Below are 14,077 nucleotides of genomic sequence, written 5' to 3' on the forward strand. Positions count from 1 at the left end.
ATCAAATAACTCTCACTACCAACATTGAACTGTACATTAGGATGGATCATATAAAGACATCACTAGCCTGTGGTGAATACATTTACAAAAAATGTTGCTGCTTGTAAAAAGTGTCAACAAGTATTTCTTCTTTCACATCACTGCAGAGGAAACACAGGATCTCAGGTGCTGCAGCAGTTGACAGAGACTTTCCACAGCGAAACCTCAATACAGAATACAAGGGGCCAAAACTCATCTGATGTGAGTGACTCTGTACAGAGCATAAGGCTGCTCGATTTTGGCAGAAACCACAGTCATGATTACTTTGGTCAATATTGTAATCACGATTATTTAACATGACTACTCACTGACTTTGGAAACATCACACATTTATGGAACTTTAAATAAAATTGTATTTTGGTGCTGATGTTGACAGATTAGTGTCTACACTGCTTGAGCGAACAGGGAAGAACCTCTCTCCTGTCTGCAGGAGTGTGTATAGGAGTGTTTCAATTGGTGTCTCATAAACTAGAACAAATCAAACAAACAAAAATGTAAACCTCAACTCCTGTATGGGCCATAATAACTTCTGAGTGGAGTTTATTGGAGTTATCGTATAAAGTGAGTGCAGGTCAGCGGAGGAGTGGGGTGGAAGGACATGCGGCAGGGTAATATGGCACCGCACAAAGATACCGAGCCTATAATGTGCATCTGCCACAAACCTGGAGCAGAGGTGGCAATAATTATGCAGCGGCGGGCCACTGTAGTGTCCTGCCATTTAGTTGAGAACATACGCGGACATTTATCCAAGGAAATACACTCGTTTCACCAGGAACAGTGCAGGCAGTGTGGCCTGAGCGTCATAAGGCAAAAGAAAGCAAGAGCCTCACAGCAAAACACAGGATAATTATCGTCTTATGTCAATTTCTTTGTTCCCATAACTGTTGGAAGCCTTAATCGTAATTCCACTTCAATTCATGGCCCAGCCCTAATGAAGCATGGGTGTATAATCAGCTGATGGTTCAGGTTCGTTATGGGTAGAGTGCTAACGGGTTCGGCAGGTTCTGCAGTTTGACTTGAGGATAATATCAAGTGACGGTTTGGTTCCGGCACGGAGCTTTGCTGGTACGGGTTTGAGAGAAATGGACCCATGCAGGACTCTGGGATATGGATAGTACTTGAAACTTGCGTGTGTCTGTAAAACATATATATCAATTTAATACTGCATGTATAAAACTGACATTTTGGGTTTTCTTAGAGCAACAAAAATACACCTCCATTGTACTTCTGCTGCCATCTCCTTTACTTAACCAGAGGCTGTGAGAAATTGCTGAGTCGATTAAATATGCACTTAGAAACAGTCTGGCCAGTCCAACAAAAACCATAGGTAGAGAGGGAAATGGAGTGGAGTTGCTTTTAGGAGGAAGCACTTTATATATTCAGCTGTGACAAAACATTCCGGGCCTCGGCTTCGCTGGTTGAGTTATTCACAAAAGCACATTGAAGGCACATAATAAAGAGCTCCGCGTGTCCTGGTATGTTTTCTGAGGATGAACCAGTAAACATCAAACCACAGGCTGGAAGCATGTCAGATTGAGAGGCTGTGAAGACGCAGCCCAGGCAGTCCACTGAACTGTGCTGGAATGCAGGCGTCAGATGGGAGCGTCAGAACTATGTTGGTTTGCCATGTCAAAAGACTTCACACTGTCTCTGCAGGCCATTATTCAGATCTGGCCAAGATGAAAGCCTCTGGAACTTGCACTGACTCTGGGCCGTTCCAATAGACTTGGCAGAATTGGCAAAATCTCAACCAAAACACACGTCCCCGTGCCCCTGAAAGCTTTCCCGCCCGCACCTCTGCTCCGTCCCGAGCCAAAATGGGGACAAGACGATAATGACCCAACTGGCAGCCACTCAGCTCTCCCACTGTAGCATCATGAGTGAAAATGAAATTGATTTGAAAATCCTGCGTCGGCCCTGCCTGGAACAGAAGGGATTATTGTGCTGATTGTACTAATACTGTGTCCCTGCCTCCCCCTCCTCCCCTCCCCTCCCCTCCCTCACACCCTAATTCCACCCATCACACTCGTCTCTCCTCGCTCTGTTTGTGTCTCTCTTTCTTAGTGAGCGCTTTCATTCTTCCCTTTTACAATCTATTTATTTTTTTGCTTTATCGTTTTTTTTTCAATCCCCTTTCATGTACACTCCGCAAATCAGGTTAAGTCAGCACAGCGGGACAATTCAATGCTGGCAGAGAGACAAAAAAAGAGAAGGGAAGAGAGCGTTAAAGAGATAGAGGTACTGAGAGTTGCCCAGGGAGGCTCTAGACTGTAAAAAAACAAAAAAAGAAGCAGCACTCCAAACTGATGGGCTGTGGAGAGAAATATAGAGACCCCTGGGGGCTGGACATCCCAAATAACGTTGCACTGTTGCCCTCTGCCCGGAAATACAGAAATTGATCTGTTTTTCCTCCACTTTGCTCTGTCCACTTGGAATACAGCCTGGACTGTACTGTCCGCAGTATCAGCTTTCCTCAGCTTTGTTCTGTCTGTGAAAACTAATATTTGCACTGCGTCTCCATCATAATTTAATGTGACAGCAGGGAATGTTGTTCACAGGTCAGTTCTGTGGAGTATTGGTGGAAATAAAGACCTGCATCAGTGTGTGGCATGTTTCACATGGACTTCACAGTGTTTGAATTTTTTATTACACTGATACAAGCTTTCAGCTAAATATAGGCTCAGAGTTTTTGTGTGTTGCTGCAGAGCCCGCTGACACCTTAATCCACCTCTCTTTGTGAAAATGAAAACTTTGCTTGAACCTCGGTGCATCAGAAAGTTCCTGTTTTAGTCCATTGTGACGACACTTGCTCTTTTTTTGTCATGCTGCATTGTTCTATCTACATCAGGTATCCAGTGGGTGGGGCAGGGGTCATCTGTACCAACACTTAGGCCTGGGGTTTCCAAGGTATTTACATGGATAAAAAAAGGTTGCAACTCGGGAGAGGAAAAATAGAATCGACATCAAGCTATGGTGATCTGATGCTCGTTTTGGTTGATAAAAATTTAGAGTTTTATGTCACTTTTCTATTTCTGCTGTTTCTAATTAAACTTATATCCTGAATGCAAAAAAGATGCGTACAGGGTCGATGTCCTTCACAGCACATTGACCCTGAATGAGGCTATGAAAAGCCAGACAAGATGAAAATTCAATACTAGCATTATTAAACCTTTTTATTTGTACCACTATCTCACGTGAAATCTACCCAACAGCTTATAAAGGCACCGAATCATGCTTTCCAAACAGTCATAGATGCCAGGTGGTCTGTGGAAACAATCGGCTTTCCTCTCAGTCACATATGCTGGGAATGGCAGCTAATTTCCACCATCCGGAGAGTCTTTGTTTCCACGTTGGAAAAGTGCAGTTCTTTGAAGTGTGGCTAATGCACAACCCAGCACTCTGATGCATCAGCCATCATAGTTCAATAGTTAAAGTTTTAATAATGCAAATGAAAATAACTGTAGTCAGTGTTCTCCAGCATCACAAATTGTATTGAAAGTTGAACTAAACTAATATCATGTCTTATGAAGTGTCTGAGCCTCTAGCAGATTTCACATACATAATGTGTGTCTGACTGAAATTAAAGAAAAATCCTGGGGTAAGTTTTGACAAAGAGCCTCTGGGGCAACACACAAGTGTCGAATCATCTTCTCTGAAAGTAACAAGCCAGGCACAGAGCACTGTCAAAACACAGATAATTGACCCAGAGGAGAGCAATCACACAGACTGTGTCATTAATGCTTTAATAAGCAATTGTCAATTATCGGGCCTTCGTCTGACACTGCAACCCTGCCCTTAAGGGCGCCGCATAGTGTGGGACTCATAAAAAAAAGCAATTAAAAAAAGTGTTGTAGTGTTATGAAACAGAAAGAGCTCAAAGTAAAGTGGAAAACTTTATACTTCCTCTTCTCTGATTTAGATTGTGGTGAGAGGAGTTTGATTTCACATGTTGGCATCATCCTTGTGGGGAAAAAAACAAAAAGTCCCAGGCTAATTCACCATGGAGAAGGGCTCTGGAATATGTGGTGTTTTTCATTGACCTACATCGTATAGGTCTGGGACACCACTGCTGGGATACAGGCCTAGATTTAATATGCTGGGTTTTAATGCTCATGTTTTCCACGGGCGAATGTCACTTCAAGCAGATACAAATGTTCAAAAAAAGCCCCCTCTTCAAAGCAAGAAGCCCGCTTTGGGACAAATGTAAGGGCCGGATATAATCTTTGAACTCAACACAGAGCCACCAGATCATTAAAACAGTAGGAAGCTTAGGATGCTTACATGGCTGCTTCTGAGTAAAGCATGTTACACAAGACCAGCTGAGGGATCCAAAGAAACTATATTACTTATATGGTCACTAGAGTTTAATCCTGGAGCCATGCTGCAGAACAGATCAGCTCTAATTGACATCGCACTGCAAAAGATGGTGTGAAAATGTTTACATAAGTCCGCCCACAGTGACTTTGTTCGAAAAGAGTAATCTCTTTCAGATTAACCCCTTGATGACCCGCTTAGGCACAAGAGTCTGAACGCTGAGAGCATCTGAATCTAAATGTGACGCTGGCTGGATTTCTACCTCGCGAGAGAGAAGACGAGTCAGTGAAAATCAATTTAGATTCACTGGCATTCCCCATAGGCACCTACAGTTGGTGGAGATATGTCAATATTTGGTTTATGTTCACTTTAGATGCAGTCTGGGGGAGAATGAGATTCGGTGAATTAAGGAAAAAATGGGTCATATAGTAAATGCGCCTGTCACAACAGAAATTCAAAAGTCTCATTATGAATTCAGGCTGATGGCTGCTTTAAATTAGGTTTTAAAATGCACTACACACAACTGAGGGAAAGGAATGCATTTAATAGTCTGATAATGTCATAACAAAGCTTAGATATGCACCTCAGACACTGGGTTACAGTTTGAGCCACAACACTGCTGCAAATCTGAACATTTTAAGCTTAAAGGTTCAGTGTGTAGAATTTAGTGACATCTACAGGTGAAGTTTCATGTTGCAGCTGAATACCCCTCATCTCAAACTCCCCTTCCCAACATGAAAGAGAACCTGTGGTGAACTTCAGTTGTCATGAAAACTCAAAAGGTTTCAGTTTGTCCAGTGTGGATGATATAAAGGGCCCATTCTATAGGAAAGAAAACAATAATTCATACAATTTAGATGATTACACACCAGTGAAAACATCACTAGGGTCCAATTTCTGCCAAAAATCCCTTTACCTTTAAAATACCTAAATCTTACACACTGGACTTTTAAAGAGAAAGACTTAGTTTGCCCATTTATTCAGCATGACACAGTTCCTGGCCCCTGGTAAAAAATACATTTCCTTTCTCATTCCAGTGGCAGAGCCTGCTGCTACGTGTCCTGCCACAGCGGTTGTTGGGCCACACGCTGTTTCTCCACTCCAGCATCTCTCCCTTTGTGCCATGGATGTCACGACTGCAGCCACAGGCTCCACTGAAGCACAGGCCTTATTACGCCTGCAGGTCACCAACACCCCTCAGCATTCACATAACCCAGCTTATGGAATCAGATACACTGTGTAGCTCAACAAATTACTAGCCGACGGCCTCCCAACCTTGCTCAAAGTTTGAGCCTTCAAGTATTTTTTTTCTCCCCCCCACCCCTTCCTCCACTACCCAATTTGTTGGGTGGAAACTGGGTGTGAAAAATGGTTGTTGTTTTTCAATGGAGCCACAGGGATCTGAATCGCAGTTTATTGTTGCATGACTGACAATAAATAAGACTGATCACTGCCATGCCTACCAGATGAACATCAGATTAATTATGACACTAGCTGAGCGTTCACCGCAGATAATTATTCGGCGACCGTTCGTCAGAGATAATGGTAAAATAGTGGACTTGGGTTGCGAGCATGTTCTTGGAAAGGCAAATCCAATTTGACTCTCGCTGAGCGCAAAGCCCGTCGTCACCTCTGAGCGAATTGAACAGACTGAATATAGCAAGGACGCAGCCAATTGGATTTGTGAAAGTGAAACAAATAGCTGTGACCCCTGGTGAGTTCAACAGTAACTGAGTCAATTGACTAATTTGATCAGCAGGTACCTGAATGGATGGCACCTTTTTGCCAAAAGGAATCCATTAAAGGCATTTATTCCTTTTGAGCATGGGTGTGTTTGTGTGTGTGGGAAGGGTTTGTGTGAAAGCCAGTGAGTGTGTGCGTGCTGATGGCACATGTGAGGAGGCCCGGGTTGTTGCCCGAGCTGTTTGTGTGCGTGCAGGCGTTTCGACAGGCTGTGTTAAAGGTCTATCCCATAATTGCGTTCTATATTCTCACACTCATTAGTTGAGCCTGGGTGGCGGTTCTGTAAATACAGGGTGGAAGTGTGGGGGGGGGGCAGGCACAGAGTGAGGGGGAGAGAGAAAAATCAATGTGATCGAGTGTTCTGTGTGCAGCCTATTATACCAGTGGACTTCCCCACAGTACGACATCCCGTTTTGAGAGGGGGCGGAGGCGTGGGACTGGGGCTTGGGGGGGGGGGGAGGAGGAGGAGGCAAAGCTGCTTGTTTGTGACACACAAAAAAAACAACCCAATCTAAATCCTCTTCCATTTATGACCTGCACCAAACACACGGCTCCGGGTCACGTGGTCGCCGACATCTGCCGTATCACAATACCACAGTTGACAGCTTACATTGTCTGGGAGGTGATTAAGTGGGACGGAGGCTGTAAGAACCTGACTTCACATAACAATAGACTCAAACTGGACTTTGGGGACTGGATGCATGAGGCTGCAAACTAATATTAAAATACACCTTAACACCTCAAACGATTCCTGCAATTTAAACAATTACGCACAGTTCTCCTTCTCCCCATCACCCTCGTATCTGTGTCTCGTTGTCTTTGGCATTAACCATCAAAAACCATCTCTCGACATCGTGGTGCACTTCGCCTTGTTAAAAGGTTCTTGAATTAAGTTTTTTAAATCATAATAACAAGAAATAAAGGAGCCCCACGTTCATCACTGCTCCGGCGCTGTGTGCGTCCAAGGCGAAGGCATTTAGGCGTTTTTACCTCTAATTCCCCCAAATGCGGGACTTCGTATCGCGTCAGATTTATGCGTAAGGTGACATAAGAAGATAACCTGATGTGATAAACTTCACGAAAAAACGACAGACCCATTAGGGATATTAAAGGGATATTTTTCAGGGAATAAAAGTCGCAGCCAACTCGCATCTAAACATTCCACATCCCTGTTTATCTTCTCTGTAACCTTGTGGAAACTATAAGTTCACCGCAGATAAATCAGTCTTCAGTACTGACCCCCTCTGTGGGACGCAGCTGTCAGCTCCAGATGACGATGCTGCTGCTGCGCATCCGGAGGAGAAGAGAGAAGTTAAAAGAGACGAGTCTTACCTTATGATCGCCGTGTCGCCCTGGCGGATGGTGATGTTGTCGGTGGCCCGCTGCATATCCACGCTCCGGACGGGGAATCCTGTGGGGATAAGACATAGCAGTCTGAAAAACGACGCCTGCAATTGCCTCCAACATGATTTGCGTCCGACTTGCATGTTTTTAAAGCTGAGGAGCGCGCGCGTTTTCGGGAGCTATAGATCCAAGGGTTTGAAAGAAAAAAAGAAGGGATGGAGGAAGATGAGTAGTTGTCCAGACTTCTCGGAAAACGCAGGGATGCCCTTAAGTCCAAATCAGTCCCGGATGGACCTGACGATAAAGGTTTATAGGGACGAAAACGCGCGGCGTTGTGCGGAGTCCTCACTCTATAGTCCACTGATGCGTAATGCTCTCCGCGTAAAGGGACGGCACAGCAGCCAGCAGCGGAGATGGAGAGAAGCAGGCTTCTGTTCACCCCCCACAACCACCACCTCCGCTCGCTCTCTCTCTCTCTCTCTCTCTCTCTCTCTCTCCCTCTCTTTCGCTCTCTCTCTCAAAGTATCCAGCAGTCTGACTGTGATGCTCCCCTCATTGGTTGTCAGGACAACAGCACCACCTGAGGTCCCTTTTGGTGAGACACAACGGAGAGTGGACTGAGTAACAGAGAGACTGAGGGACAAAAGCTGCGGAGATAATATTTTTTTTAAATGAAAAAAAAAACCTCATATATTTGGACAAAAGCACCAATAGATGGCAAAGTGGCCCTTGAGAAACTTACAGCCCAGTTTCACAGATGTTGATCTACAAACGTCTGTGTTCTCCAACCTCCATTAAAGGTACAGTGTGTAGATATCTAGTGTTGAAATGTCATGTTGCAGCTGAACACCCCTCACCTCACCCTTCCAAACATGAAAAAGAACCTGTGGTAGTCTTCGGTTGTCATAAAAACTCAAAAGGTGTTTAGTTAAAAAACATGGCGGCCTCTGTAGAGAGGATCCCCTCCATGAAAATATAAAGTATTTAAATATAAAGGGCCTTTTCTGGGGTAAAGAAAACTACAAGTCATACAATTTAGATGAAATGAACTAGTGAAAACATCATGAAGATTATTCTACATTAAATATCTGCCAATAGATCCATTTCACCTGAATCTTACACACTGGACCTTTAACTTAGAAGCCATGACGAAACTTGTCATACGGATCACAACAGTATCACATTATCATTAGTCTTCAAACTGTACACAGGCATACTTCAAGCATTTCCATGGCAAGCACATTTACATTAGACCATGGACTGGTTTGGACTTTCTGTGCTTAATTATGATTAAGTGTGGAAAACACATGACTTCAGTGCATTGATTTGAAGAAATGTCAATTGGATTTCATGATTTCCGTATTTTAACCACAATCAATTTGAATTTCCTGTGGCTTGTGTTTTGAAAACACGTAACACTTCTCATTCTAACCAGCCTTTAACTAATTAATGTATTAAGTATAAAAATAAAATAAAAACCGATCCAAGAGCACACACACTCAGTTGACCATGAACAGGGCAAAGCTCAGCTGTGAATGGCTTAACCAGTGGTAATCACCTCTTGTCTAGACTACCATGACTGCTATGGGGCTGTAGCTTGGTAAGTAATTACATCCACTTTCAGTCTGAGCAAGGACATGAGTTTTGAAGGTGTGCAGCACCAATTCAACAGAAATACAAATGCAGAGTGAGCATCTAATTTCACCACTTGCCAATCAAGCACAGGCTTAATAGGCCATGATCTAATGCTCATTCTGCGATGCGCTTAATGAACTGCAGAGTAACAATTTAAGCAGCATTTAGCATTTTATTTGGTTCAGAAACTACATTAATACTAATGTGAATTATTGTCAGTGGTTGCACTGTGCATCCCCATTTTTTTGTTTTGTCATTTAGTTAATAATTCAGACTCTGACACAAAATCTTTTACTCTAGTACATAAACTCTGCACATGCACACATGCAAGTATGGGACATGAATAAATTACATGACATGGATGTGGAATGATTATACTGTAATGTAATGTTAACATAAAGCACAGCTTTGCATGATCACTCCCCCTAACCTCTGATCATCATGCAATCATTGTGGTGCACATACAAGGAGTACATCTGTCCCGGGCACTAATGCAGCCTGACTGAACCGTGGTAAGACTGTGTGTTCTTAAGCCTTTATTTCCAGCATCAGCGGATTTTAAGCACCAGACGCCAGCCCTACAGCAGCTGCTGCCTACTGTGACATGTAGGCTTTACAGCGAGATCAGACAAAATGGAAATGCAGACATGTGAATGGCTGAAAAGGAATTACAGAGAGGTAATTGATATCAGGGAGTGTATGGAGGTGCTAATGATAGTATATTAGTGGAGGAGCTCTGAGATGTTTTCAGAGAGTGGGGCTTGCAGAGCTGTTCCCGACTTTGCCCTTAATAATCAGTGCCTGTTCCCATTTACTCAAAGCATCTGGAGGTTTTTCTAGCTATCTTGGAGATTGCACAGTTTATGAAAGAGCATATGCATTAAGACCACTTAAAAAGGGACTACTGGGCTCTGAAGAGGAGCGGAGGCGCTGCTTTGCATACAGATTTTCTCAGGAACAGCTCTCATGTGGCTTTTCGCTCTATCTATAGTTAGGAATTCTCAAAGGTCTGAGAGTGTGTGTGTGTGTGTGTGTGTGTCACTCCGTCTTCTCCTGTGTGTGTTATAGGTGATCATGTCCTCATAGGGCAGGGAAGCCTGAGACACAGCAGCTTCAACAAGTTCCTAACAAAAGGCCAGTGGTCCCTCGCTCTACTAACACTTGTTAGTTCTCACTCTCTCTCACACACACACACAAACACACACACACACACACACACACACACACACACACACACACACACACACACACACACACACACACACACACACACACACACACACACAGAGTGAAGTGAGGAACAGAGTTCTTGTTATCATGCTGGTAGGATGCTCTCGGTTGGGTGGTGTTACAGTCTTGACAGCAGGATTGGCTGTACTTTCTGCTGTGGCATCCACAATGTAAACTATACTGTAAAATAATAATGTAATACAATACAATACAATATCATGACATTTATAATTTAATAATATTCTGCAAGTAAATACAACAATTTAGATGTGGTCCATGGTTAGGTTTTTGCATTTAGAACATATTTACTCTGTGCATTAGAGGTAATAATTAATAATGAATCAGTCTCTGGTGATATATACTGCAGTATATAACAGAGGGAATGCATGACACTGTGAATATATTGCTACGACTGAGGTATTAATAATTGGGGTGTTCTATTTAAAGTAGCGCAGTCTCTGACTAACAAATTATGAAACAACAATAGCATGAGAGGGATTAACTTCTTTGAGAGGGAACGGAGAACATGATCTATTATTCAAGTCTGTGGTTCAACTTAAGAAGGTGATAGCGAGGAACGCCTTGGGAAGCCATATTATTGAAATTCACCAGAGACTAATGTAATGTAACTAGAAATCATGTCCGTGCTTCTTCACGTTTGGCGACGGGCAGCCACACGGCATCGTAAGTCATGCTGACAGCAGGGTTGGCCCAAAGGCTGTATTCAAACCTGCAAATATTTCTGATGCGTGTAAGTGATACGTGACCTGGGCGTAATTTTCTCTTTTTTTGGTCAAGGTCTGCATCAATCAACCATAGAGCTACTTTATTAAAGCACATCAGGAAGTGGTCTGACTCTCTTCCCTTCTCAGTGGCCATAATGACTCTGGCAGAGCGACGCTGCACCGCCCTGCTGATCAAAGAGGAGAATTCAGAGCAGAAAGAAACAGGGACACATGACTCTGATATCAAAACACGGATGAAAAAAACATCTCCAGTCTGTGAAATGAAAATCAAATGACACATAGACCTGTTGTGTATAAACGCATTGATGAGTATGTTTGTATTTTTCCGAACAACCCCTTTGTTTAGTAACACTAAATCTTTAAGGGCCGGCCCAAATACGTCCTCCCGATTTAGACTATAATGAAAGGTCTCACAATACAGACACTTCAGTTTCATTCTTTCTTCCTGTGTCACACTACAAGAACGGTGCATCGTAATTATTTACAATAATAAGCTTTACATCCTCCCACTGCATGTTTTGCATCCTTTGATTTACAGTCGGCAAGCTTCACAGTTCCCTGTTGTTTATTTCAAGTCACTCCTTCCTGAAACAACAATGTGACAAAAGCATCAGTAAGAGTCGTGTTTAATGAAGCAGATGCCACCACACATTGATAAAATGAGGATGGCTGCACGGTATTTTATGACCCAATATCATAACTTAGATTTCATCAGTGTTATCTGGATTAATCATCACCGTCGTGCCTGGATTTCATCATCAGCTGTTCCTCCCTGTTACAGTTTTGTCATCTGGATATTTACTGTAGGTTAGGATTTCAAATTTGAAAATATGTTGCGTTGTTAATTTAAAGGCACCTCTCACCTGATGTCAGCTGGGATTGGCTCCTGCCACCCCCCGACCCTGAAAGATGAATGATCACTAATGGATGGATGGAAAGTCTGACTCCTGTGAAAACAGTTTTCTTATGTGACTCTTGAGGAGCTGTGTCAAGTTTGTGAAAATGCAAATGATCATTGTGGGATTTCTTGGCTTGGTCATGGAGACATCTGTCTCTGTCTGTCCTTCCATTTTCTCAGAAGATGCTCATCTGATGGAGATCATCAACATCATCACAAAAAGCCTACTTTCATTTTGGCTGGCATTTCTTTGTTATTCGTCTCTCAGAAGTCTGCCATGGACTTCCATGGAACTCGAGAGGGCCATATTAAAGCATGACAAATTGATTTCCAAAATGTAGGTCTATTGTGCCTACAGCTGAAGTACCAAGGTCAGCAAGGCCTGGCGTGTTTAAGTAGTTCTTAGCATGAACTCCATGTAACAAATTTTTACTTAAGATGAATATTTTTGCATTAAAAATTGAATTGCATATAGGGTTGTTCTACTACTGGCATGTATATGACAAATGGCACCAGACTCACAGTGTGTCCACACATGGAAGCTACACTGAAAGGAGACGAAGTTTAGGAGAAGACAGAGTGACACACACACACACACACACACACACAGAAACAAATAATAACCCACTTAATCCAGCACCAGCACTGCAGGTAGTGGTGTATAATGTGGGACACTGAGCGATGAGGATGTGTAATAACAACCTAGACTTGCCAGCAAACACACTGCTGCGTCAAAGCTAAATGTTTCACTTCATTTTGGTGGCGACCCCAAAACTGTGCCAGTGGGAACATCCAGAATTTGATTTCAAGTGTAAAGGTCGACCTCAGACCTCACAGCAGTGGAAGGAAAACCGATCGCTTCAGTCATTTCAAGTCCCGGCTTGCAGAGCTGAGCTTCCTGGCGACAGCAGCAACAACAGCAGCCTCTCGGCCTCACGTTGGTGCATTATCTCTGCTTTATACAGCGTTCCCCCACTCTGACATTTTGTAAAATGTGAAATAATCAATGAAGTCCTCCATGGGTGTTGGATATACTGAGAAGTTATTTTAAATATGAATAAAGTTTTCAAACCCCATTAGCGTACTGAGCTACATCCACCCGTCCTCCAGAGTCTCAAAGCAAAGAAACACATTTCAGTGAGGGAAAGTGTCACTGTACTTCTTCTACCTTCCACTGAAGTCTGAATACTGAAAGATGATGAAAGTAAACTGAGACTTTACACATGAGCCACACCTGTGATTAGTACTAACGTATTTGGAACTTTGTCCTGTCAGTCATTTTGATTGAGTATTTGTTCAAGTGGCTCTTTTGTGTTTTTGTGTCATTTTGGAATAAACCTCCTCATGGGTGAATTTAGCTCCAAGATGTTCTCTCCATCTTTAGGTCCCTGGATCGATACTGACCTATGAAACACAAACACCACAACAGTTACAGCAAGAGCAGGATCTATAATGGGATTCTGTTTCTTCGTCCGCCTATGTTGTGCAGAATCTAACCTCTGCATGAAAACAAATGGCACTCAGCTCCGTCGTGAGCTATAGAAGATCAATGAGTCGGGCTCACCCCTTGGATCCTTTTTTATTTATATATTTCCAAACCAAATATGTTCCATGTCAAACCAGAGTAGGCTGCATCAGCAACACGGCCCACCCACCCCCACATTCACACATATACAGTATGTGTATGGGACAAAAACACTGAGACAAGAGGTAAAAAAAATAGTTTTCCTGTCTGCATAATTTGCCTTGACACTCCTTTCAAAACCTGCATCTTGGCAGCAAAATGCACGATATGCAGGAAAAGGATATCCAGCAACACACTCAGCACTATACTGTATCACCAGACATACAATATAACACACCTTGGCCTGAAGCCTCTTGCTCTCCATCCCTCTTTCTCTCTGTCAGCAGAAACAAAAAAAAATACGGCTAAACATTGGCACACAGCTTTGTAAATTGTAGACAGCGTGCTCAGGTGAAAGTTCAAAGTCAGCAGGAAAACAACATTTAAACTCTTCTGTCCATTTTTGTTTCGTTTTTTTTAACACAACTGCTAAATTCCCTTTTTTTTAAAATAATGCACAACTTTCCCGCATGCCTCATGATAAGTGAGGCACCAATCAGGGGC

At 43.0% G+C, this 14,077-nt stretch overlaps 1 protein-coding gene across 3 annotated transcripts in view; it reads right to left on the reverse strand.

The window, feature by feature from the left end:
* lsamp (limbic system associated membrane protein) overlaps positions 1-14,077 on the reverse strand; it is a 531,736-nt gene that overhangs the window by 176,944 nt on the left and 340,715 nt on the right. For 2 of the 3 annotated variants that reach the window (XM_069534420.1, XM_069534419.1), the window contains exon 2: positions 7,429-7,507. In XM_069534420.1, coding sequence (XP_069390521.1) covers positions 7,429-7,507 — 79 coding nt within the window. Of the gene's footprint in view, positions 1-7,428; positions 7,904-14,077 lie in introns of those variants that run through there. The other variant, XM_020094830.2, reaches the window with a different exon arrangement.

The sequence above is a fragment of the Paralichthys olivaceus genome, chromosome 11, assembly GCF_024713975.1.
Source record: "Paralichthys olivaceus isolate ysfri-2021 chromosome 11, ASM2471397v2, whole genome shotgun sequence".
Taxonomy (NCBI): domain Eukaryota; kingdom Metazoa; phylum Chordata; class Actinopteri; order Pleuronectiformes; family Paralichthyidae; genus Paralichthys; species Paralichthys olivaceus.